The sequence below is a fragment of the Primulina tabacum genome, chromosome 5 (assembly GCF_025594145.1).
Source record: "Primulina tabacum isolate GXHZ01 chromosome 5, ASM2559414v2, whole genome shotgun sequence".
NCBI lineage: Eukaryota > Viridiplantae > Streptophyta > Magnoliopsida > Lamiales > Gesneriaceae > Primulina > Primulina tabacum.
In genome coordinates this window covers 17,624,013-17,647,829 of record NC_134554.1, presented here as the reverse complement: position 1 = coordinate 17,647,829, position 23,817 = coordinate 17,624,013, and the positions used below count along the sequence as shown (strand labels likewise).

At 35.8% G+C, this 23,817-nt stretch overlaps 1 protein-coding gene across 3 annotated transcripts in view; it reads right to left on the bottom strand.

Annotated features, from left to right (window-relative positions):
* Positions 1-233: 233 nt before the first annotated feature.
* Positions 234-23,817, bottom strand: part of LOC142547177 (ABC transporter A family member 1) — a 29,372-nt gene continuing 5,788 nt past the window's right edge. For 2 of the 3 annotated variants that reach the window (XM_075655328.1, XM_075655329.1), the window contains 32 exons: positions 22,898-23,130; positions 22,709-22,823; positions 22,538-22,627; positions 22,154-22,374; positions 21,964-22,076; positions 21,476-21,582; positions 20,991-21,053; positions 20,372-20,458; positions 19,522-19,620; positions 19,260-19,444; positions 17,756-17,810; positions 17,599-17,670; positions 16,723-17,427; positions 16,449-16,627; positions 14,853-15,063; positions 14,353-14,436; positions 13,054-13,095; positions 12,857-12,953; positions 12,427-12,554; positions 12,243-12,347; positions 10,517-10,663; positions 9,651-9,911; positions 9,438-9,573; positions 9,036-9,115; positions 8,806-8,913; positions 8,567-8,717; positions 7,347-7,483; positions 7,179-7,253; positions 6,798-7,104; positions 725-858; positions 509-567; positions 234-421 (listed from right to left, as the gene is read on the bottom strand). In XM_075655328.1, coding sequence (XP_075511443.1) covers positions 340-421; positions 509-567; positions 725-858; positions 6,798-7,104; positions 7,179-7,253; positions 7,347-7,483; positions 8,567-8,717; positions 8,806-8,913; positions 9,036-9,115; positions 9,438-9,573; positions 9,651-9,911; positions 10,517-10,663; positions 12,243-12,347; positions 12,427-12,554; positions 12,857-12,953; positions 13,054-13,095; positions 14,353-14,436; positions 14,853-15,063; positions 16,449-16,627; positions 16,723-17,427; positions 17,599-17,670; positions 17,756-17,810; positions 19,260-19,444; positions 19,522-19,620; positions 20,372-20,458; positions 20,991-21,053; positions 21,476-21,582; positions 21,964-22,076; positions 22,154-22,374; positions 22,538-22,627; positions 22,709-22,823; positions 22,898-23,130 — 4,668 coding nt within the window. In that variant the 3' untranslated portion in view covers positions 234-339. Of the gene's footprint in view, positions 422-508; positions 568-724; positions 859-6,797; positions 7,105-7,178; positions 7,254-7,346; positions 7,484-8,566; positions 8,718-8,805; positions 8,914-9,035; positions 9,116-9,437; positions 9,574-9,650; positions 9,912-10,516; positions 10,664-12,242; positions 12,348-12,426; positions 12,555-12,856; positions 12,954-13,053; positions 13,096-14,352; positions 14,437-14,852; positions 15,064-16,448; positions 16,628-16,722; positions 17,428-17,598; positions 17,671-17,755; positions 17,811-19,259; positions 19,445-19,521; positions 19,621-20,371; positions 20,459-20,990; positions 21,054-21,475; positions 21,583-21,963; positions 22,077-22,153; positions 22,375-22,537; positions 22,628-22,708; positions 22,824-22,897; positions 23,131-23,817 lie in introns of those variants that run through there. The other variant, XM_075655330.1, reaches the window with a different exon arrangement.

Genomic DNA, 23,817 nt, shown 5'->3' with positions numbered 1-23,817 from the left:
TAAAGCACAGACATTCTACATATAATTCCTCTAATTGAACTGAAAATTTAAAAAAAAATGAGAAACATATGTCCCAAAACTAGACGTCAAAACTGGAGAAATTGAAGTCGTCCACTTGCTTTATCTTCTCTTTCTTTGTACGATGTGTAGCATTGTGACCTTCCCACTTTGACAGAGCTGAAGTTCAAATTTCACGATTTGTACAAGCAATATATGTTTATTTACATGTAAAATACATGTATTGGATACATTGAAAGATTATACACACACAAGGTTTGCCAAGACTTCGGTGATGGGAAAGAACCGGCGTCTCCAGTAGCACAATGTTGCTGGTTTATCTCAAGAATTCGAAGCAAAATGGTTGAATATTGTCTCGAGTGTAGACTGGCTGATGCTGTACTCAGATATACCCAGTTTATTTCTGCAGGTGTGTCGGAAAAAGTACAACTCAAGATGATTTTTTTTTAAAAAAAACTAGAAGATGCAATATATTGTAGTAAAAATCAACCTGTTACTTTCCACGTGCCCAAAAACATCAGCAAGCGAGAGGTCTTCCTCGAACGGCAGCTGGAAAAGAAAACTCAAAAAAGTAAAAATCAAGAAGTTGGAAAAGACACAACTCGAGAAGTCCGACAAAGGCAGTCGTCTTGTCAATATCTTGCAAAAAGGAGAATGAAATTATATTCAAAAGTCGCTGAAAGTTGCACATATTTGTGAGAATTACCTGATATTTAGCGTTCAATCCATTACTACCTTGGTACGTCGCACCAGGAAAGGAAGTCTGAATAAATGAATCAATGGCTGAAAATTTTTCTTTCGTTAACCACCACTCTGAAAACACAGGCAGTGGAATACCACCTAAAAAGAGCCATGAAATAAAAAAATTTGTTACGAGTAAAAAAACGAAAATACAGAAAGAAGTTGGTAAGAAATAAGTCAAATCGTTGTATTTGGCATTTACAGCTTTCCATCTGAAACTAGCAATACGCAATAATAGAATACTAAAAATTTAGGTACTATCCAGTCAAACCTTATACCGTTCAAACTTATCAATCTTGAAAATAAAGATGGTACAATTGAAATACTTGAGTTATATGCCTACTTCAATAAGGAAAAAATTTGAGGTATAAACTGGTATTTATCAATTTTATCTCAACATGTAAAATACTAAAAGCCATCAAAAAAATCTCTTACTTTTGAGCCAAATAACATCAACACAACTAGACTCGTGAAAATTCTTGCTTCTTGATTTCATTCACAAATCTAAGCTTATTTTTGAGGAGCAAATTAAGAGAAAAAAGGCACCCGGAAGCAAAAGCTTAAACAATCATGTTAACTATATGCACACTAGAACTTTTTTAACATTTTTAAAAACTATATGATATGGCTTGTTGAAGTAGAGGCGAAGCACAAACCCCACATCCCTGACAGGCAATTAATCTTGAAAGTGCAGAGGGATCCTTCAACAAAACATCACTAACATAATATCTCTAATAATCTAGAATCAATGTGAATTGAGGCTGTGCCATGATAGAAGCTAGGAACCTCACTAAGCTTTGACACCTTGACTGTTGGAAAGTGCGGAAAATAGGAATACATTGCATTATAGAAATAAACGTATTTTGTTCCTTCAATCAAAGACCTTATTAGATTAGCTTTCTTTTCTAAAAATATATACATCTTGTACAAAGTTCATTAATTCAAAATATAGAAATTATTATTTTCCTCATTCATGCTTCAAGTCACCATGTCAACATGGTATCGGAGAGCCACGGTTCGATCCCTTTCCGTGAAACACTAGGGTTTGCAACGGCAGCGGTGCAAAAGTTGAAAGATATTTTTTCTCGAGGTGGTAAAGTCAGTCATCTAGTTGCAGCGTCTATGTTACACTCCTTCAGCAGCAAGGATCTTTTGCAGCGACGCTCGGTTTAAGACACAGCAGTGAAGGTGTTTGTCGTATTGGTCTACGACAACATAATAAGTTCGATTTGTTTCAAAGCCCAGAAGCCCAACAGCACAATCTTTCACAAGCCCAGTATCTGTTAACAAAGATTTGGGCTCTTATTTCTTCTGTAGAGACGTGATTTCAGCTACTAAATCCTCATCTCTTGTGGTTGTTCCTTCTTCCAGAATTTCCCGATTGCGACACCTGATTTTTGTCGGTTTTGGGCAGCAGTATCGCGTTTTTTTGGGGTCTACTTTCTTGGGCTGGGTTGTCGATTACTTTATTTTTCTTTGGGTTCTGTTGCTACATCAAGTAGCTACATGGCTGGAACATCAAGCACTGACATTACGCTGTCTGCAGGAGGAAACGATGGGGGTGAGAATGTTGAATCCGTCTCAGGGACACCTTCATTCAGCAAGGATCAGTTAGAGCAACCGTGTAAATTAGTTCAATCACACAATTCCCTCAGCCCATATATGCTTCTTGTTTCCTTGCACAAAAAGGTAATAATTTACAATCCTTGGCCATTAGTGTATCAGCTATTCCTGAATGTCCTTGCCCCTTGGAGAATCGACTCTGGTACAACTGATCATATGACAGGCTCTTCTATATTGTTTTGTTCTTATATTCCATGTGCAGGAAACCAAAAAATCAAAATAGCTGACATCTCTCTCTCAGCAATAACTAGCAAAGGGTCAATTGCAATTTCTAAAAAAATGGTCCTTCGCAGCGTTCTTCATATTCCTAATCTTTTGCGTAATTTGTTCTGTCAGCAAATTGATTCGAGATTAACATGTGTTAAATTCTCTTTAAACTAGTGCGAATTTCAGGATCTAGAATGGGAAAGGAACATTGGCGGTGCTAGAGAAGATGGTCATCTCTATTACTTTGAAGATGAAAGGACTTGCGAGAACCAGCCCAAAAATCCATTATCGTTTCTCACCTAAGTTCTAGTAATAATGAAATTATGTTATGGCATCTTAGGTTAGGACATCCTAGTTTTCAGCACATGAAACAATTGCTACCAACATTATTCATAAATAAAAGCTTCAAATTTTGAATGCGATGTCTGTCAGCTTGTGAAATGTCACCGCAATACTTTTCCAGTCCAACCATACAAAGCATCAAAACCTTTTGCTCTCATTCATAGTGATGTTTGGGGTCCTTTAAAAACAACAACAATCACTGGAAAAAATGGTTTCACATTCATTGAGGAGAAAAGTCAGAAGCTGCATGTATTTTCAAAAACTTTTATGATTTAATTGAAACACAATTTCAAGAAAAATTCAAATATTTCGAAGTGACGATGGGAAAGAATACTCAACAAGATTTTGTATCATTTTTTCAACAAAAAGGTATAATTCGTCAAAGTTCTTGCATTGATACTCAACAAAATGCAAAATGAGGTGGCTGAGAGGAAGAATAGACACCTCCTTGAAGTTGCTAGATGCTTAATGTTCACAGCCAATGTGCCCAAATATTTATGGGGGATGCTATTCTCACTGCATTTGATTACTAGGATGCCATCACGAGTTTTAAATTTGGAAGTACCCTTGATAGTTTTTGAGAAAAAATTTCCCATCTTGTGATTTGTCGCCTAAAATATTTGGATGTGCGGTCTATGTTCATGGCATCATAATCATCGTGATAAACTAGACCCAGTGCATTGAAGTATGTTTTTCTTGGATATTCACCAACACAGAAAGGGTATAAATGTTTTGGTCCCACGACAAAACAGTTTTTTCGTGTCAATGGATTTTACATTCTTTCCTAAATATTCTTTAATACTTCTCTTCAAGAGGAGCGAGCATAAGCTAGAAGACTCATTATTCCTTGATATGAAAATTTCAAACTCTAACTCATTGATTGATGTAGAAATAGAAGGTGCTAAATCTCAACCTAGTGTACTGCCAGTAACTGATACTAATATTAATACTAGTACCGATACTTGGGTTGATACCGGAAGATTTGGGCAAGTCTATGCAAGGAGACGTCTTCCAAGTTCCAAGTGAAAAGTACTCCACACTCCTGCACAACCATGATCCTGACCCAAAAACAGATCAAATTCCACCAAATGTGTCGAATCCAAATAACAAGTTTGACCCTCCAAATGAATCAACTTCTGCAGAATCCTTGGACATACCAATTGCCCTTAGGAAAGGTGTTAGATTGTGTAACTAACACCCTTTCTCTAACCATTTATCATACAAGAATCTGTCTAACTCTTGCTCTAGCTTTTTCTCGAAATTGCATAGTCTGGACAATCCGAAGACTATATACAGGAAGCTCTAAAGGTTCCAGAATGGATGAAGGCTGTTCTTGAAGAGATGAACGCCTTGGAAAAAAATTAGATTTGGGAGATCCTATACCTACCTGAAGGGAAACAGACAATGGGTTGCAAATGTGTATTCACTACAAAGTTTAATTCAGATGGAACATTAGAACACTACAAACCAAAACTTGTGGCAAAAGGGTTCACACAGACGTATGGTATTGATTATCAGGAGATCTTTGCTCCAGTAGCAAAGCTAAAACACAAGAAGGATGCTGTTTTCCCTAGCCGTCAATTTAGATTCGCCCTTGTTTCAAATGGATACAAAAAATGCATTCCTCAATGGCAAGTTAAAATAAGTACCTATGGATGTTCCGCCTAGGTTTGAGGGGAGATTTGGAGATAATGTATGTAAACTCAAAAACTCACTCTATGGTTTAAAGCAGTCTCCACAAGCTTGGTTTGAAAAATTCTCCAGATTCATCAAGGAGGATATGTTCAGGGACAGTCTGATCACGCCATATTTGTGAAAAACCCCAGTAATGATAAGATAGTTGCATCGATCGTGTATGTAGATGATATTATTCCTATAGTGACTGATGATATTGAGTTGGCAAGATTCAAAAGGTGTCTCACATCAAAGTTTGAGGTAAAATATCTGGGTCATCTACATTATTTCCTGGGAATGGAAGTTGCTAGGTCGAGGAATGGAATACAAGTCTCACAAAGGAAGTATGTACTAGATCTTCTCCAAGAAACAGGGATGAGTGGTTGTCGGCCGAGTGACACTCCTATGGAGAGATTCCAGTTGATAAAGGAAGATACCACCGATTGGCAGGGAAACTTATTTATCTCTCGCATACACGTCCCCATATTGCTTTCACGATGAGTGTGGTATGTCAGTTTATGCACTCACAATATGAAGAATTTCGGGTTCTTATTCATAGTTGAAAGACTCCCAACCCCTCGGGGATAATCTATCATAAGGGTCCTGAAACGTTCATTTTCGTAGCTTGATGCTGGCATGCATTTCGAGTGCTTCCCGATACGAGCTTTCCGGACGCAGGTGGAGAATCATCCAGACTCAACATATTTCATTATTTAGTGATCGACTGGGAGTTAATCATTCACCATGATCTCTTTTTATATATAAGAGCTGAAAATGAAGCGAATCTGTTGAGTTTGGTTAGAAATCGTATGATAATAATAGTTGAAACTCCGATCCTCTTAGTCGAGTAGGTTAGTCCTTTATGGTTCCTGCGAAACTAAGGTAACCACCGCAGAGCACCAGGAAGCAGTTTATAAGATCTTGAGATATATGAAGAATACACCAGTAAATGGTTTATTGTTCAAAAAGTGCAACTGTATTGCCTTCGCGATGAGTGTGGTAAGTCAGTTTATGCACTCATTGTACGAAGAACAGCTGGAAGCAGTTTATAAGATCGTGAGATATCTGAAGAATACACCTGAAAATGGTTTATTGTTCAAAAAGTGCAACCAGATCAACATTGAAGTATTTATAGATGCATATTGGGCAGGTCAATATATACAGAAGATGCAGACTCGACGGGGTCAATATCAGTAGAAGCTCCAAAACAGGATATTGCACATTCCTTTGGGGAAATCTAGTCACTTGGAGAAGGACAAAGCAGAACGTGGTGGCTTGAAGTAGTGTTGAGTCTGGACTTAGAGCAGTAGCCAATTGAGTTTGTGAGATTGTATGGCTAAAATTGGTGCTTGGAAGTATTGAAAATAGACTTGGACGGTCCAATGAAATTATTTTGTGGTAACAAATCTGCAATAAGTATTGCAAATAACCTGGTTCAACATGATCGCAATTCGCAACAAGGGTATTGAAGTTGACAGGCAGTTTATCAAAGAAAAACTGGATAGTGGAATCATCTGTATGTCATTCATCAAATCCGAGCAACAGATTGCCGACATCTTCACAAAGAGAACTCTCGACGGAACTTTGAAGATTTTATTTCCAAGTTGAACATGATTGATATTTATGCTCCAACTTAAGAGGGAGCGTGAAAAATAGGAATGCACTGCATTATAGAAATAAGCGTATTTTGTTCCTTCAAGCAAGGATAGTGAATTATTGACTTACCTTATTGGATTAGCCTTCTTTTGTATAAATATATATGTCTAGTACAAAGTTCAATAATTCAAAAATAAGAGAAATTATTATTTTCCTCACTAACGCTTCTAGTCAGTCACCTTGTCAACATAAAGACTAATGGATTTCCACCAGATGCAAGAATCCTTTTTTTGATACCTCTTCTCCTACTTGGTTTACCCAACTATAACATTAAAGCACTCATGCTCAACTTTCCCACCCACTCTTTCCTGAATTCATGGGGCACAAAGCAATACGCACTTAAAGGGGAATTATTCTTCATTTGACGATAACATCAGTGGGATAATAACTAGAAATTGCTTATCCACCAAAAGGCACTCCAAAAAATGACAAACATTTAAGGGGTAAATTCTTCATTTGAGGATAAATATTAATCTGTAAGTTTTGTTTAAAAACCTGACTGAAAACAAGCTGGAGGATGCAAGGGATCGACTTACCATCACGAAGCAATTGGTCAGACAACTGTTCACGAAAAACCCCATGAGAACCACAATCTCCAGATACAAGAGTCTCCACTCTTTCTTCATTGCCAAGCCATCTTCCGATTGTCACAATCATTTCATCCGATAAGCTGATCTCGGCTGCTGTAGCTGCTGCTGTTAAGTCAGTAGACTCGGTACCCCCAATGCAAACTTCAAGGTCAGTAAGTAAATTTCGTGGATGAGCCGGAATGTCAAAGAACTTCTCCTGAATGGTTTGGCACAAATTAACTAAGTCCAAGAAGCTTACTTCAGTCGGTTTAACCTGAGGACAAGAAAATAAAATCAAACATTGAAACACATCACAATACATGATAAGAACAAAAGTAGAAAAATTACCTCTAGTTCAAGATGATTTCCAAATCTATTTTTCAAATGTTGAGGACTCCCAATGCATCTAAGCTTACCTCCAACCTATGTACACAATAAACTTAAAGAATAAGAAACACCATTCTAATATATTTCATGGGGAAAAAATAAAATTGCGAGAAATGCAAATAAAAATACCATTATCCCAATCCTAGTACAGAGAGCTTGAGCTTCATTCATGCTGTGGGTAGTTAGGATGACAGCTGTCTTTCCTCGTCTGGTTGATAGCCGTGATATAACTTCCCACATGAATCTTTTGGCAATAGGATCCATTCCTATGGCATCATGAAACAACACAATGAAGAATCTTTAATTAAATTCGCAAAAAAAAAATTGCATATGCAACAGAAAAAAATCGCAAGACATTTGAAAAAGGATGACAATACAAGAAATAAAATCATTTATGACCATGCTTCTTCTCGTACTTTTCTATCGGAAAATGGAGGGGTGTCTCAAATCCCAAACTTTAGGCTAGAATTCCACAAAATTATTTGCCTTTTTCTTATTTATTCAAAAAATTATCAATGAAACTCTGTTAAAATATAAAATAGTTTCAAAACTTATGATGATATTCTAAAACAGTTTTTATGTATATAAATATAATAAAAAATAACTCTTTGCATTATTCTCATAGCACCATGTCTTCTTTTGTAATTATGATAATGATATCTTATAATATAAAATATATTCCTGTCAAAAAAAATATAAAATATATTGACTAAAACTATTTTATCCAAATATGTTATCAAGTTATCTTTAAAACAATATCTTGTAGCTCATAAGTCCCTAAGTTCAGTTTGCTTGTAGCATGTGATGGATTAATATAAGGATAACATTTGATTTATAATTATAACCATGTGCAGAACTGGAGTTGAATTTTGGATAAAATAAATATGCGTAACCAAATAATATTTCATCATTCATACCAAATGGTACCTAAAACATTTTAGATATCGTTTCAAATCAAAAAAAAAGTTTAGCCAAACACTCTATTCTTTCATCATTCACCTTTTCAAGATTTTCATTATACATCGAAGGAAGAATGGAGAGGAAAAGTGATGCAAACACAGCTCAGTATCAGTGTTGTGAAATAAAGACAAAACAAACCGAGTAAGAATAAAATGCCTCACATGTTCATATGAGGAATCTCTTCTAATTTCATATTTTCTATTTACTGGATGCTGAGGCTCCAAATCGTAGAATAAAAACAAGCTTTTGAATCCATAAGACTACATGATGTTTTGTGAATCATTGAGTTTTTTGTTTGTTTGTTTTTTTTTTTGGCAACAGTTCTATCATTCTAGCAGAAAGATACCAAGTTGATGCGGAGAGGAAAGGAGTTTTAAGGAAGTAAATACCAGTAGATGGCTCGTCGAGAATGACAATAGGAGGATCTCCAATCATTGCAATTGCAACAGATAATTTCCGTTTGTTTCCACCACTTAATGCATATGATGGTTTATCAGCATGCTTCAACAAGTCAAATTCCACCAACTTTTCACTCACTACCTGTAAAATAAATACTTGCCTCAATATGCTCATAAAGCGTGAGTGTTATTGGCAAACTGAAGGAAACAAATTGTCATGGGTAGCTTACACGTTCAAGTTCATACTCTTGAACTCCTTTTATTCTTGCATAGAGATAAAGGTGTTCCCTGACGGTGACAAACTCAAGCAGAGCATCAAATTGCGGACAATAACCAATCTACCATATAATTAATGTAATAAAATGAATCAGTCTGATATCATTCATAAAAATTTCTAACGGAGAACCTGAATAACCCTCTCAGAGAGGAACAGAAATGATCGAGAAACGTCAGGACATACATGTTGACGAGCAGCCTTCGGGCTGGATCGGATATCTTTACCAAAAATAAAGGCAGTTCCAGCGCTGGGACTTTCTTCTCCTGCATTCAATAATTAGATGAGAAGGGTATCAAATATTTGGTCTATCCCATTCAATAAATGAGAGAAAGGGATATCTAATCCTTGTTTGACGTGTTCAATGTTTAGAAAAAACATAAAAAAGAATGCATAAAAATAGAAAAGAAAATACAGATTGATACATAAATTAAGATGTAAACTTACATAAGCATAGATGCCATTGCATAAATAAAGTATAGCTAAATAATTTAATGCCTTTTCCATGACAATGGCATGATCAATTACAGTTTTTGGATGTATACTTTTATTTGGCTTGAGATATAAAAAGAGTACACGCATTTTTACCAGAGAGCATTGACAGAGTAGTCGTTTTCCCGGCTCCATTAGTTCCTAGAAAACCAAAACATTCTCCTTCTTGTACAGAAAACGTCAATGAATGAACAGCAATTTTTGAACCTTGTTGCTTCCCTCCTGGATAAACCTGAAACCAATAGACACAGCTATAATACAAGTCAATTGGAGAAACCATAACAATTCATGCTGTAATGTTTTGAGTACCTTTCGAAGATTACGCAGATAGATAATAGCCCTGCCCGCTGAACCTGATAACACCTTGTTTCTTTCTGTTTGTACATCTATATCCTCCTCAAAATCATTAGCATCTTCGGAGCTTGATTTAAGAAGCGGTTGTAAAGAGCTACTGGAAGTTGTCTCAAAAAATTTTTTTACGCTCGTACACAAGTCAGATGCAGTTGCAAAATTTATTTTGAGTGGAAGAAAAACTTCAAGACCAAGTGTCAACATAAAGTAAATGACGCCCTGCAATGCAAAAGGCAGTTATACATAGACTGCTCCATTATTTACAAAATGAACAGACACACTTGGTCTTGCAGGAAACTTCGAATGGGGTGCAACCAAAGCAAAACACATCAAAAAGGAAGACTTGGTAGAATAATTGGGCATGAGATGTATCCACTAAAAGTGAGAGACAACTCTAAGAGCATGAATACATTGTCAAAAAATTTGAGGTGCCTTTTCCACTGGTTATCAGTTGTGCTTGTCATTCTACTTCCTCAAATCAAACCGGAGTTCATCACTTCTATTGTAGGAACATTGGCTAGGTGAACAACCTAAAGCCACAAAGAACAGGTTATGTCTAGTGGGTTTTCTCGTTTCAGCTCTACATGAAACTAGGCTAGTTGTGCATGTAGATGAATAACTATTGCATGGGCATAAAGAATACAGGGCCTCTGCACCAAGAGTTGTACTGCTTCATTTCCAGTAGTTCCTAAAACCAACACCACTTAAGTCCTAATAACGGAGCAATATGATAATATGATGTTTCTTATGTGATTAAATTAAAAATTTGGTGATGAAACAATATTGCCATGAAAGATAATCAACTCCTAAGATTAGAGAAGTACCTCAGCAGCCAAATAACAAATGGAAGCACCAGTTACATTCCAGTCAAAGACGTTATCACCTGATCCTTTTTTCACCCCCTGGCGCAAAAGAGCTAATGAAGCTAATCCATCAGCAAAGCAAAATCCAGGCGACAATCTGAAGAAATTCTGACAAGATTATGTGTGTTAATTAAATATAGAATTCACATTTATCATACAAACATGTTTCACAAGAGGCTTACACAACATAAACAGCAAAATCTACTTATTGTGTATGCAAAATTAACACGACACAACGTCTCATTAAGTCATCTAGTTTTCCCACTATCACCAACTCACCAATCAAAAGCCAATCCATGAAACAGTAAAAAGTATTTTAATTAATGTCAACAAAAATTTTTAGCAAAACAAGACATCTTAAAACTGTTTCAGCCGCACGCAAATCCAAAGAAAGACTAGTGGTTAATGAAGCTCCAGAAATATGAGATAATGAGTCTTCCGTATTCAAGACGGCCATAAAGACGATCAAAACACTTGTCAGTGCAGCAACCTTCTCAGAGCAGTTGTTGATATTTAATACTGAGAGCAATTGTCACTCCCCACCCACGCCAAATGGCTCAGAGCAGCAACCTTTTCACAGGGAGTTATAAATACTCAACATGGACAACAATTTTCACACCCAATCCAACGGATAATAATGGGATAATTTAGACAAGAAACTAAGTTCAATGAGTAAGATAAAAGTTATCAACCTTTTCTTTTTGTTTTTCCCCTCTGAAATTAATAATTGTCTAAATGTAGTAGCAACCATGTTTTTAATTTTTGCTACATATAAGAATGTCTAACGCTTCGATTTCAGCTCAACACTTGCAAAAAAACAAACAATGGGGTAAGTTAGATTTAACCATGTGCGCCCATATGCGCCACAGACATGACAACACACAAAAGGTAGTCATTTCAACTATTAAATATCAAATAATTATCCCTGTATGCACATCAAAAGAGGATAGGCCAAATATGTGTCTCAAAATGATAAAACACAAGGCTTCATAATGTAATCATCAGATTGACCGTTGTTGCCATTGCTATGATGCAATTACCCAGCTTGAACGTGCCAAATTAAGGTGACCTACATGGTCGTTGGTCCATAACAGTCTCTAAAACAAGTCCTCAACAAGAAAATGGCAAAAATCAGTAGTCATAGTGGTTACATGGCCTCAGCACATGCAAGACAATTCCAATATAATTCACATAATCTAGTACCGACCAAGGGTAATTTAACTCCACAACTAAAGCTCATGAAAACCAACAATTGCCAACTCCCCTTCATGGCATTCCACACACTCACCGTGTCACGATTTAAATTTTCATTATTCTCCCTTTCAGTGCTATCTCATGAGCATTCTTCTTCTCAACGCTTTGGCTAACAATGGATGCTGACCACTTTTGCACCTTCCTGCTAGCCTCTTAAGCACTAACCAACAGAGCTTAGGCTATGTTCTATAAATTGCAAAATGTGGTAAGATCTAATTTGAAGGTCATGAAGAAAGATATATCTAGTAGGGAAGATGTCAAGGTATTCTATAAAGAAACACTGCATTAAAAAGGCACATGTAAATGAATTTACCCATAAACCAAAAGCCAACTCAAAATTATATCTCTCCCAAACACCTCTTTGCATAATCAATTTACACTATCAAACAATACCAAGGATGAACTATGTAATTTACAAGAAAAGTATTCCAACCTTGAGAAGATTATTCACATATGCTGTTGATTCTATGAGCCCCATTATGAATGATATAACCATAAGAATGAGCCCAGTGAAAAAATGCACCAAGAGGACAACATTCTGCAAACATACATAAAAAATCAGCATTTTTGCTTGAACAAAATGATTGGTCATCACAAAAGCAGTTTGCAAACGATACCTGTGCCATGCTATGTTCAGAAAAGAAAAAAGTAAGGCAATACGTAGATGATGCAATTGCCAATCCATATCCTAGAAACATGAGGACAGTTGAGAAGAAAGAGGCCCTCGCAATGAATTGATCTAGACCTGCATAACCAATGAATTTCAAGAAAGCATTGGATCTATATAGGAGTCCTTATTAAAAATTTCTGCGCTGAGATGACAAAAAAGTAAAAGATGAAAATACAGCAATATGAATTCTATCACAGAAGCTAACACAGGACTTCTATCGTTTCCTTAAACTTTTGATCATTTTATCAGTTGGTTTCCAGGTAAATTATTCATTCAATAGAAGAAAGCAAAAGGCCGTACACAATATCATGACATGTCAGATTTTTCGCCAGAACAACATAACTCAGTAAGTGCCAGAACAAAGGCCAAGAATTTACCAAACATGAAAAAAAGAAGAATTGCAAAAGTGGACGGAACTAAGAAGCTGATGAAATCCCATATATAAGTTGAAGCCCAATATGAAAGTACAGAAACCTGAACAAGGATAAAAACATTAATCATAAGAAAGACAATCAACTGGAGAAAAACCTGAAATAGTAGACGAAGCTCAAACATTGAGAGAAAATAATCGTACCCCACTAATAAGTTGTTGGTGCTTCGCTTTCACTTCACGTTCCTGCTCAGAAAGAATGTACGTACAGATTGGCATTATATGGTATATATAATTAAAAGTGAAAAAAAATAGAAGAGTAAAATCATATTGTGCCAAGTTAGATGCCCCATCTCCATAGCTTCTACATCACAGCCCTGAATGACAATTTTGGTCAAACCAGCCTAACATTACTATATGAATATCCCATGATACATAATCACCGTAGATATAAGTTTATGTCATTCAAGCCTAGGTGTGCATTAACTGTCTTTGCTTCAAATGCAGAAGGAAAAATGGAGAAAATAAGTTGGAACCAGTATAATTCCAGAATTTCATTATGACAAGTTAATGATCTCCACGATACATCATACAATAAGTTCTAATAAGAATAAACTTTCCACAGCCCCATTTATGAGCCTTATTTTCGTTAAATAGAATCTATTTTTTATATGGAGTACATCTCTCAGAACTTATTATATCATATATACTTGTTCTCAAATATCTGGGGTTTTAAAAATCCAAACCCCTAGTTCTGATGATACACATATGCACTTATCCAAGCCTTCAATTCAAGAGACTTCAACCCTAACAATTATCTAATCTTTCCATCCGTATACATTTAGAAAGTCAGTGCAAAAACCTGCATTTCCTATTACTCTTCTTCAGATTCACGATGTCAAGCATATATAAAAGAGACCTACCTTCAACTATCCTAAATGCTGAAGACTCGAGGAAATCTTACCAAAATGAGAGCTGGTTGAACTACTAAGTATATATAAATAGTTTAATGAGAAGTTTTTTGAGCTGAGTCAATAGTGAGAAATTTTTAACAAAATCAAGCTGAAGGAAAATATATTTGAGCTAAATAAATAAGTGAATGGAGGTTCCCGGGTAAATTGCGCCTTCACATGTTAGATAACCATTATTTTCCCTAGAAATGGAATGATAGATTTGGAAATATAAATCATCACCGTCCCAACCAACCAGGTAGAAAGAATCTGATTCGCTCTTTATATTTACTAAAATGTTCTCTGACTTACCAACAGAAACAAACTAGAAGAATATATGTAAATTTAAAAAGAAGTGCTAGCTAGGGATCGGTGTTTTATTCGCTTTTGAAGAGTTTCTAGATTGTATTTCATGAGTTCTTTTGTGGATTGCTCATCCACGATGTTATGTAACCTAAATTAATTTTATAATAATAAATTATAGTTTCTGATCAAAAAAAAAAAGTTTTAGCTTCACAACCGTCGCTATTTACCTAGAAAGTACAAAATTTACCTTCACAACGGCCACAGCAAATGAAGCGGGGATGAAGGAGAAGGCAATATTAACAATGATGGCCACAGTAAAGGCATCCAGATCCTACAAATCACATTCAGAAACAAAATGGAAAAATCAAACGTGCAGTTTCACAAAAAAGTTCACGAGGCAGTAGCAGCATAGGCAAAACATTTCACAGCAGCAATAATAATAAGGTCAGAGGGCACAATTCCACAGCACAAGACATCAGAACCAACTTTTCTGTAAAGGAAGCTTAGCACATACAAAGACTGGTGTATTAGCTATCACACCTAAAGATGCATAAAACGCACAATAAAAAAAATAAAAGATTAAACCATGAGGAAATAAAATTTATAGCATTCAGGAGTATCATGTACCCTGCAGGAGGAAGCAAATTATGCAGAAGTTACGCCAATATACAGACTTCCATTCAAGAGTAACTCATGTTTCAACCTACCAGAAAGTGATTTGGTACTTAAGAGTGATTCTAAACATACATGACGTTGCAGATGCTGACTCTGTGTCAGTGGCAAAGGGTGATTACGAGTTTGAATAGTCATATTCTCGTCAAGAGTGGCAAGCCTGAGTATTGCTGAATTTATCAAATTAATAAAGGTTGGAGCAGCATGCTGGCAGGAACTATTGTGAAGAATGGTGTAGCCTAGACTTCCATTCTCACTCTGTTTATCAACAACTACTGCTCCATACCTGAATATAAACAAGTACACGGGTTAATAAAACAAACAGAACAAGTAAATATTTGAATTTGCAATAAGTTTCATATTTTAAGAGGTACCTTTATACATAGCTAAAAATAAAAGTGACAAAATAACAGCTTGAAGTAAAAATAAAATAACATAAGAACAGCTTCAAATTAAGTTAAAAAAATTCCAAGGCTACAAGCAAGAAAATTTGGAACATCCAGTAATTACACCACACTAAACTTGTCAATTCAACACATCTCCTTGTTTGATATCCAAGGTTTCTCTAAACAGGACAAAGCTAAGAATGACTCAGGAAAGTGAGTGACTCATCAAATTTAGAAAATTGGAAGACAAAATGCAATCAATTCTTACTTCACAGTCAAGACAAGCTACCTGTGACCTTCAGATCCCAAGTAAGGACCATGCATGATAACAAAGCCCTAGAACATACTAATCAACTTGTTTATCATCAAGTGTTAAGCAAGTTGATAAAAGGAAAAAAGATAGCTAGAAAAAGATTTGAATCCCTGGAAACAATCCCTTAAGTTCACTACTTCCAACCTCAACCCAGCCACTGTGAGCCCAAATGTATAAAACAATATATTCTTACCATACTCTTGACTTTATGCAGTTATTTAAGGATCGAAATAGACAATTGCGGTGAATATGTTGAATTCTGCCGGCCCAACAAATGGTGTTAGCAAAATAAAATTTGAGCACACTTTTAAATTGGCCAATCATGATGTCCAATGGTGCTCAAACACACTATATTACAGGTAGAAGGATAAAAAATGGTGTGGCAATTAATTAGAAAAAGCTTATTCATTTTGTGATGACTGTAATATTCAGGTGAAGCCATTTTCAGGCTTCTCAATGCTATCCTATACTCCTGCGAAAAAAAGGTATGGGAACAGTAGAAAAGCACCACCACTCAAACATTTGAAGGGTTTTAAGAGAAATGTAACATGTTGATGTTGGATACTAAGAGTAATAATATGAAATTGCGTCATTCAATTAAAAATGAAAATAAGATGCCAACATAGCAATTAAATAACACTTCTTATTTCAGATTAGTACATATACCCCTCAAAACATTAAAGCTGGTTGGTATAGATCTTTGGGAAGCCATATGCATCTATTCTCCTCACATAGAGTGCTCGGTCCATACACGAGTTCACGTTATAGGAATACAGAGGAGGTCCACATAAGGTATAAATGAACTCTACTATTTAATTGAAAATTGATCCAAAATAAGATCGTCTTCAGTCGGTAACCCATGTTTGGATTCATGTTGCTCAGATTATAGGTTCTTCAGATTATTCCAAAAGAAAGATAAAATGTCGAATGTCAAACTTCAAACGTAGAATACAATGGATCAATAGAGTTTACCTTGACTGATAGGATTCATTAAAGCTAGACATTAGATATTCACTCATTGAAAGTAAAACTGGCCCCAAGGTTCGCCCTGCAGCTTCAACAGCATCTTTAAATGCCTGCTGTGAATCAGGAAATCTATATGTAGTCGGTCGAAATTTTTGAATCCATCCTCCATGCACATGCTCTGACACCTGCAACGTGAAGATTATTTGATACGGGAGAAATGTTTAAGCCAAAATACTAGAAAAAATATATTAAAAAAGGGGAAATAAAAAAGTTTGGAAACCTCTTTTGCAGTTAGCAACGATAAATTGAAAGGAATTGGCCCACCACCACCTCCACCAGTTAATAGTGGATTGAAGTGTGAGGTTGTGAAGGTTATTGATTGCTGGTCGGGATGCGGCTTAAGCTTGACTAAAAGAAGACCGAAAAGCAAAAAGATGGCCGGTATTAACAGCTGAAAAACAATTGTTTTTTGATCGCGGCGAGCTGACATTGCTCTCTTTATAATTAATGCTTTTGAGTGTTTCCAGAACGTTGACCTTGAAAATGTGCAAAAGCAACAACACTGCATACCAATGAATTTTAAGATATGTAGAGTAGTTGCCCAAAATAAACAACTAGCTTTCCCCATTGTGGCCATCATGTAGCCAATAACCTCAATACAACTTTTGCAAACTTTTGAATGAATGATTCGATTTGAAGTGTGATTTTCGCCATGTTGCTGAACATCAGAATCAGGAGTTATATAATTCTTATCATCATGGCACTCAGTGATATCAAAATCACCACCAGCAACTCTCAAGAATACTTCTTCTAAAGTTGTGACAGAGATGCCATAACTTTCGATGCCAAGAGAATTACTGTCTCCATAACCTACAGTTCCAACAGTAGGATTTGATCTTTGCACGTAACACTCTATTTCTCGAAACATGCTTTCAAATGATGATGAGGAAGCAAGAGGAAGCTTGAATGTAAGTTCATTACCAACCTGTCAATTCATAAAAGTGATAATATGAGCATTAAACTTTACTAAAATTCCAATTTCACCTATGTAATGTTCTTACATATCAAGTTGAAAAACTGCTATAAAATCCACTTATAAATGAGGAAATATCCACAAAATGAACAAGTATCTAAGGATATAAATTCAGAAGAATACTTCGCTCACGCATATTGCCGATGGGATGTGACGGTAAACTATATCAGCTGCTGCAGAGGTAGTAGGTGTAGTCTGAAGTCCATAATGTAAAGTAACTTAGATGCGAACAAAAAAAGGCGGATAAAGAACTACGTGTATGGACTAAGATTTATACAACCTTGACCAGAGTAAGCGTATAACCAACACCATACTTCTGCTTTAAGAAAAAGGAACTGTAACAGATGAAAATATAGTCTGATTAGATGCTATTTGAGGAATAAACCTTAATGTCTATTAAATTTAAGTGAATGGAACCATTCTAGAGTCAGAAAAATTCCTTTCGTTTTCAGAACATGATCAACAAGTTTTTGTGGCTCGGTTTTTTCTTGATTCTAAAAACAAGATCATTATCACCCTTCTTCCATTTCCCCCAATTTTGTAAATGACGGGAGGCAGAGAGGGGCGGTCACCTCGGCCGTTTAGGCGGTTGAATTTTTTTAAGTAATTTTTTATAGATAATCATGCAAAGGACTATCAAGTAAGCGACATAACGCAAAGGACTGTCAAGTCTACCCTTAAACATCTTTATAAACATCTTTGTATCTCGGATTTAGTTAGGGACTGGAAATATGTTTGGTCATGACTATAGCGTTGTAATCTTGTTTTTATTTCCTTTCTAATGTGCAGATTGCTTATCCGCTTGTTGTAGACTTTATTACCATTATAATAAAATATTGTTTTCTATCAAAAAAAAAAAATATACCCTTAAACTTCCATCAATAATCTTCAAAATAGGGATGACATTTTCCTCTTTTTTGAAAGATTTTTTAATGTCTTCTTTGGCTTGTTTAAGAGCACCCAATAAAAGGTCATTGAGGGCTTCTTGTCACCGTCTTGTTGACGTAATATGATGTTTCATCCTATAAACTCTTCCTTCAATAAGCTTCTTACACAACTTGCATGTGATCCAATCTCTTTTCTCTTTATTATACAACACCTCATATTCGCAAACAATATCATTAGACTTTGGCTCAAATTCCAACTCCCGTTGTTTATCCTTTTCCGCCATTAACTTTCAACAATAAACCAATAATAATGAATAAAAAAATTTTGATTTTTGAAATCACAAAATCTAAAATATTACAAAAAAGTATGTTAGATAATATATATATACAATGCCTAACCTAAAGCTTCTTGTTGATGGCGGGCGGCGGCGGCGGCAGACAGTTTGTATGGTGGACTTAGTGGTTGATAGTGAGGAGTGAGAACCAAAAGTTAAAAAAAAGAAAGTGGAGTGTGATTTAAACAAATAGAGTTTTGAGTTTTAAAATTAGTTTACTTTGACAAGGTATTTAAAATTTGTTGACTGCAACTTAAAATATTGACTGTCTCGTCTCACCCGGCCCGCCTGCTCACCGCCTCCACCCACCTCGACCGCCTGCCCACTACCCTTGACCGCCTGCCCACCGCCGTATAGCCTGGTCCACCTAAAACAATCGTCTCATGCGTAGGCGGGGCGGTCCTCGCATAGAAGGCCGCCTCGACCGCCATTTAGAACACTGATTTCCCCCCAATCTTGTCTCATTTATTCTATAATTTTTGCTCGGGAATGGAAGGGGGACGACTCTAGCATAAGTCATTTGGCTTTCTCAAAAACCATATCAGTAAGTGTTGGTAAGTACCTTCCGCAGCATTTCAAAGAACCATTAGCCATGATAGCAATACGATCTCCTAACACATCAGCTTCATCCATGGAGTGAGTAGTTAGTAATATTATCCTTCCCTTTTTAATTCTTTTAATTAACTGCCATGTCAACCGCATTGAGTAAGGATCCATTCCACTTGTGGGTTCATCAAGAATAACAACCTGCATTATATAAGAAACTGATTCGGTAAGATTACATGCACAAAGTTAGCAGTTATTATTTAGAAACTTAAGCAAACCTTGCTATCTCCTATTAGTGCAATTCCGAGAGATAATTTCCTCCTCATACCTCCAGAAAGAGCCCCCACAACCGTATTGAATTTGTCTGCCAAACCTACCTAATGAAAGAGAATTCATAGAAATAATATGTCATAATAGTTACAACACAAAGCATATTAAGTGTATCTTCCCTGTAAAGAATTATTAGCACGTCAAATTCCAATGCAGCAAGGGATAAATGAGGCGAATAGATTCTGCACTTGAATTGACATGTAACAGAGACTGCTGGGTTTTGTATCAGAGTTGGCAGCAAGAGCCAAAGCTTAGAATGTTGAATCAGGGAACAGCAAATGAAAAAAGAAAGTTTATTCATCTACCTATCAGATTTTTTATAGGTCAAATTTCAAACTGAAGATAAATTCTCCCAAATTTTGATAACTTTATTTTGTTCACACTTCTCAAGAAGCTCAGCATTATTGTCCATGGTTGGAGACCTACGGATATCCTAAAACAAAGCACACACGACGTCTCTAAATAATGAGACAGATGATCATCCTGATGTATAATCTTATTTTTTTGAAGAAGCATGTCCAATGAGGTCGAGTAATCTGGAGGGAAGAGAATAAGAATCAATTAAATTGGAGTAAGCACATTTGGCGAAGGCTAAAAAGATTATTTTCTTTTTACATCAAGGATGCAAGAGCTTTGTTTTGCGACAATTTAAATGAATTACGAAGGTAGAGACAAAGGAGTAACTACTTTTTCCACATTGAAGCCATTATTTTTTCATGAGAAATATGCCTATTACCCAAAAAATGAAAGATAATACCATAAATAATCTGAATTTCCAACTACCAGAAAGAAACTTACTTCTTCAGCCATTTCAATCACAACATTTTCCAAGCAATCTTCATTCACACCTTTTAGATCAGAAAATATTTCTAAGTGCTCCTTCACCTGATTAAAGCAGATATAAATTATAAATGAAGCAAGTGCCAATAAAATTCAAGTTTGTTGCAGTTTGTGTGCTTCAACAGCAGATCTCGGTCGCGATCTGAAGATGAGAGGTAGAATTTTTTGGGTTGTGGTAATTCATTGTCTGAGTTGGTCCATGTGGATGGAGAGGAACGAGAGGATTTTTGAAGACCAACAATACTCGATTGAGTGTTGGGACAAGCTTAAGTTCAAAGTTTCATGTTGGAGTTCGGAGAATATAGACTTTATGTCGTTCTTGGTCTCAAATTTGTATAGGTATTAGGGCCTTATATTATGTATAACCACATCTAACATGCCACACAAGTTTAATGATAAAAAAAATCATAGAAAATAAATAAATCATGTCCACAACGATATCACACAGATTATGCACACACATAAAAACATGCACAAATATCTTCAATTTCATAAATATTTCCACTTCAATCAAAAAAACGTATCTAGAACAAATAAACCAAACATTGATCAAGTTTGAGAAAGCAAATTTTCTCACCGTCAACTCTGGAAAAAGAATGTCATATTGTGGGCAAACACCCAAACTTTTGCGTATTTCATCCTGCAAAACAAAGCAATCAGAGCAAAATATAAAATAATATGTATTGTTAAGCAGGTACAGTAAAACACATTTCCAAAAACTCTAGATACCACTTAATGACTAAAAAATCAATATTAAACCACTATGGTAGTCAAACAATCAAGTACGGCAAAAGTCTAGGCAGCCTTCTTCGATCAATGAGTTTGGTGAATGATTTTTTCAATGACCTTACGCAAATTAGAGGGATGAAAATAATTCGAAGTGTGGTGGACTTAATTTCAGGAATGAGAAAAAATGGTAGCATTGGTGGAACTTATAGGTATATTAGTACCACTGAAGAAGATTCGAATATCACCATACAGAACTTTTAAGCTGACTGTCAGAAGATTTTTGGTATTATCAATATCATATAAGGCACATCAGAGCATCCTCATAATGAATACCATGTCTGTCAAGATGTTCCTTCCAAAAACTAATGCATCTCCAGATGTAGGATGAACAAGACCAACAAGCATGGACATTGTTGTGCTTTTACCAGCTCCATTATGTCCTGGATAATATAAAATTGAGATCAACTACAAAGAATTGAAGACACCCTTGCATCAAGCATTTTTTCCACACAGATGAGCAAGCAATATTCCTCAAATATGAAATACTTTGAAGGAGCTTTAAAAAATTCCAGTCCAATGCCAGCTACGCATTTTACCATTACACGCATGAATGAATCAACAAATATTTCTAGATCACAGAACTAAAAGTATTTTTGGTTGCCAGTAAATTTCTGCTAATAAACTCTTAAGTAGAAAACTTGCCAAAAAAATATCCACTTTGTCCAAGCCTATGTCCATCATCTACAAATTCCACCAAATTTAATTGCTTAAAATGTAATTAAAATCCAATACCTAACAATTGCAACTAATAAAAGAAGTACCTAAAAGGGCGAGAATTTGATTTTCATACAGCGCCAATTGTAAAGAATTGACGGCACAGCAACTTGCCTTCTTAGTATTATACACCTTGTGCAGACCTCTGATCTGAATACATCTGGACAACACAATAACAGAGTAAATGAGCATAAAAATACATCTTCCTGTCCATTGTGCAAAATCCAGCAGATTTACCTGCCATCAGACTCTTGTTGCTTTAATTCTAAACTTATTTCTTCTACAGCTGTTTCATATGCATCTCTTTGAAATTGACGATCGTTAATCCCGGAATCACTGCCAACCAGTTTGATCAGGGAACCGGAAGAAAATTGCTTTCTATCATTTTTCTTCCTCCAAAATTGATTATGTAACACAGAACGCCATCGATAGAGTAACTTATTTTCCCTATGAAGGACCTGGTTTCATAATAAATGGATACAAATTCAATATCCAGTCTCTTAACTAACCTAAAATGTCTTATCTTTTAAAACGATGAAACTTAAAAAGGCTGTCTAATGATTGCAGGATTGCGTGGATTTCTTGTACAAGAACTGAAGAATATAAGCATTTAGATTATACCTTATCTAAACACAGACCAACTGCACCATATAAGAAAGTGTCAACCAACATCATCACAAGGCAGACCAGAAAGCAAACCCCTGAAGAATCCTGTGGTAAAATAGAAGATCAATTTTCTTGCAACTAATGATACAACAAGACTACAAGAGGAAAAAATAGTAACGAGGATACCCGCCAGATGTTGCTCCACCGTAGGCCAACCTGAGCACGTTCATAATCCGCAAAGTTGATAGACCCTAAAGCAAAAGCGGTGGGTGAAAGGAAAGATGCCATAACCTTTAATACCCTACAGGCATACAGAAATTGGGCGTCTTATTAACAATCCAAATGAATTATGATTAACAGTCATAGAATACTCACATAGAAACAGCCTCTTCGTTAACAGTATAATAAGGGAAGAAAGCTCCAAGAAAAGAAAGTGTCCCAACTGCTATTGCAGTTTTTGCCCGTGTGAAGAAGGTGGAGATCAGAAACGATAGTGTTATTGAGCTCAATCCAAAAGAGAAGAAGTAAGCAAACACCAGTGTCTTGTCGCTGTACTTGAAAAGGGTTCCCATTGTGCAAAGAGTGATGACACCAGAAGAGACTCCAAACTGCCAAAGGGGAGGGAGGGGTAGGGGGAGAGAACATTCAGAAGCACTTCTACTATCCCCTTTCATGACAGTAAATACTGACAGAAAATATTGGAAAAACATGCTTGCAAAAAATGAAAAAACATTTAGTGGTAAACATGATGATTTGAGCAGTTTTTAAAAATTGATAAACGTAAAAAAATTATAACCTGGGAGTTCCACAACACTATTCAAGTAAGAATTTTTGAGCTGAAAACAGCTGCAACAACTTGCACCAAAAAAATTAGATCTTATGCTTAGAATTACGAAAACCGGTCATTTTAGCAATTTAAGTGGCGATTTTTTCATCGAGTTTGAAAGAACACTTTTTGAGTTCGATTAGCATTTCAACATATTTAATGCAATCATCAATATTGACATTAAAAACAAACCAGAACAAATAACTTATGATGAAACTGAAAGCACGCCAATGTCACAATTAACATTAAAAACGAACTAGAACAATAACTTATGACGTGAGATAGAAAGCATATTGACATTCATAACTTTTTAAAAGTCCAATCACTCCTTTGAGTGTACCAAGACTCAATCCAGCAGTAAGACAGAATCGCTAATACACCACAGATTTAACATTCATTTTTAATAGAGAAACTGAAAGCATATCAGAAATTCCAATCTGAAAAATTCAATCCTTCATTATATTCAGAA